The sequence below is a fragment of the Macadamia integrifolia genome, chromosome 11, assembly GCF_013358625.1.
Source record: "Macadamia integrifolia cultivar HAES 741 chromosome 11, SCU_Mint_v3, whole genome shotgun sequence".
In the NCBI taxonomy this organism is placed as follows: domain Eukaryota; kingdom Viridiplantae; phylum Streptophyta; class Magnoliopsida; order Proteales; family Proteaceae; genus Macadamia; species Macadamia integrifolia.
The window spans coordinates 31,499,485-31,501,782 of record NC_056567.1 but is presented as its reverse complement, the minus strand read 5'-3'; the positions used below and the strand labels follow the sequence as shown (position 1 = coordinate 31,501,782).

Genomic DNA, 2,298 nt, shown 5'->3' with positions numbered 1-2,298 from the left:
TTTTTTTTTTTTTTTGGACATGTCTTTTTTAATATGGTGTATTAAGTTTTAATTTGGAATTTACATTGGATGCTATATTTTGGATGATAAATGCAAGAATGTTTGATGTTGATGTAGTTTAGAACATTAGATGCAGGTATACAGGTAATAATCTCTCAAATTACATGAGTATACTGCTGTTTTTTTGGTTTTGTTTTTTTTAAAACTACATGTTTAATACTCGTACCGCTCGCTTTCGTCCGTTTGACGTTTCCTTTTTTTTTTTTTATCTTTTTTGACCGTACCGTTCATCGTTTTTATCTGTTTAAAACCAGTACAGTGTGCCTCTGTTTTTTTTCCGTTCCCATTTTAACTAACAATGCTCTACCACTCAACTCCCCCCACCCCTCCAAAAAAAAAAGAAAAAAAAAACGAAGCTTGTCCAGATACCTATTATCAATTTTCTAAATTTAGCTGAGTGGCCACAAAATGTTATTGTTAATTAATAGGTCAACTGATAAAAATATTAAGAATAACAATAATTAAATATTTAACTTAACTAAGAGGCGAAATTGCATAGTGTATGTTATTGGTAAGATGGAATATCAAATCTAGTTAATTTATTTTTGGTACATGCTCAACCTAAACAAAGCCAAAGACTAATATAATACAAGTTTGGACAAGTCAACCAAGACTAAAAAATTCCTGGTTGATGTGGACTGGGAAAGGATTGGTTATTGATCCCGATGGATCATGAAAATAGCAACAACATCAACATAAATCAGCATTCAAAAAAAAAAAAGAAGGAAGAAGGAAGAAGAAGAAGAAGTAAATAAATAAAGATTAAATTTTCCTTAAATAATAGTGAAAGAGAATTCCTTGACTATGGCATTTGTATGGACGGAAGAGAGTATTTCACAGTAGAGGAAACCATTTTCGACTTCATCGAATAAAAAGATGTTTTAAGACCCTAGAAAGGATGGTCGTTGAAACTTTTTTGGGCAATGGAGGAAAACTTCTCCAATAAGTAATCATTGAAATTAATGAAAATATTAGGAAGATTTTGTTACATGATATGCACTACCTAGGTTATCCCTTAAGTTCTGTTTTCTTAATTAATTTTGCTTCCAACTCCATCGACAGCTCATGTCCAACGACATGTTCTCAACCCCTAGGCAGTTAGGTTCAGCCCCACCACCTTATCCCATATAAATTGCTCATTCCCATCTCTTCCACAAACTCACCACCACAACCGAGAGTCCAGAGACTAGTCCATTACTATCATATCTCAATGGCATCCACTTCTCCTTTGGCTGCCATTCTATTAGTAACTTTAATACAATGCCTCTTCTTCCTAGTCATTCCTCAGGCAGAAGCCCAGTCAGCTCCGGCACCAGAATCCAGCCCTGTGAATCTCACAGCTATCCTTGTGAAAGGTGGTCAATACACCTCCTTCATTCGTCTCCTACAAAGCACCCAAGTAATGACCCAGATCGAAAACCAGCTCAACAATTCCAACGGCCAAGGCTTGACGGTGTTCGCGCCGACCGATAACGCATTCAACAACCTCAAGTCAGGCACAATCAATAGCCTCTCTCAGCAAGATCAAGTAGAGCTTGCTTTGTACCATGTGTTGCCTAAATATTACAGCTTTTCTGACCTTCAATCGGTAAGCAACCCAGTGAGAACTCAAGGAAGTAGTCAAAATGGTGGAGTTGATAACCTAAATTTCACTTCAGGAAACAACCAAGTGAATGTCACTAGTGGTGTTGTGACAACGGCAGTGAACAATCCTCTTAGAGAGCAATCCCCATTGAGTGTTTATGAGGTGGACAAGGTGTTGTTACCTACATCTCTCTTTGGGGTGCCAGCAGCTGCACCGGCTCCAAACGCTGCCATAGCTAGTAACACATCAACTCCTTCGGTTTCAAGTGGTGGAGAGCCAGTGGCATCGCCTGATAGTAAATCTAGTTCTAGTGGTAGGAATGTGGGGCTGGGCTTGGTGGCTGGGATTGGATTAGCTTGCATGGGAGTTTTGCTACAGTGATCGAGGAAGAGGGAGACATGGTTATTGTTTCAAGCCTTTCGGTGTTTGATTCCTGCTTCTGTTCAATCTCAATTGTTTTGGTTTAGTACCCTTGATTGATTGTTGTTTGTGACTTGTAATCTATAAGAAATATTGCAATGTCAACCCTAACTAAGCTATGCCCCATGAGTTGCAATTTGGAAACAAAATAGGGTTTTCGAGTTTTCTATGGGTTGACCCTGATAAGTAAACGTTCCAACCTCTCATTACCTGCTTGCTCAATGCTCAATTCA

General features: G+C 38.3%; 1 protein-coding gene across 1 annotated transcript; it reads left to right on the top strand.

The window, feature by feature from the left end:
• Positions 1 to 1,270: 1,270 nt before the first annotated feature.
• On the top strand, positions 1,271 to 2,026 carry LOC122093089 (fasciclin-like arabinogalactan protein 6). The gene has a single exon (XM_042663339.1). It carries the CDS (start codon positions 1,271 to 1,273, stop codon positions 2,024 to 2,026), a length of 756 nt encoding a protein of 251 aa, XP_042519273.1.
• The last annotated feature ends 272 nt before the right edge of the window (positions 2,027 to 2,298 follow it).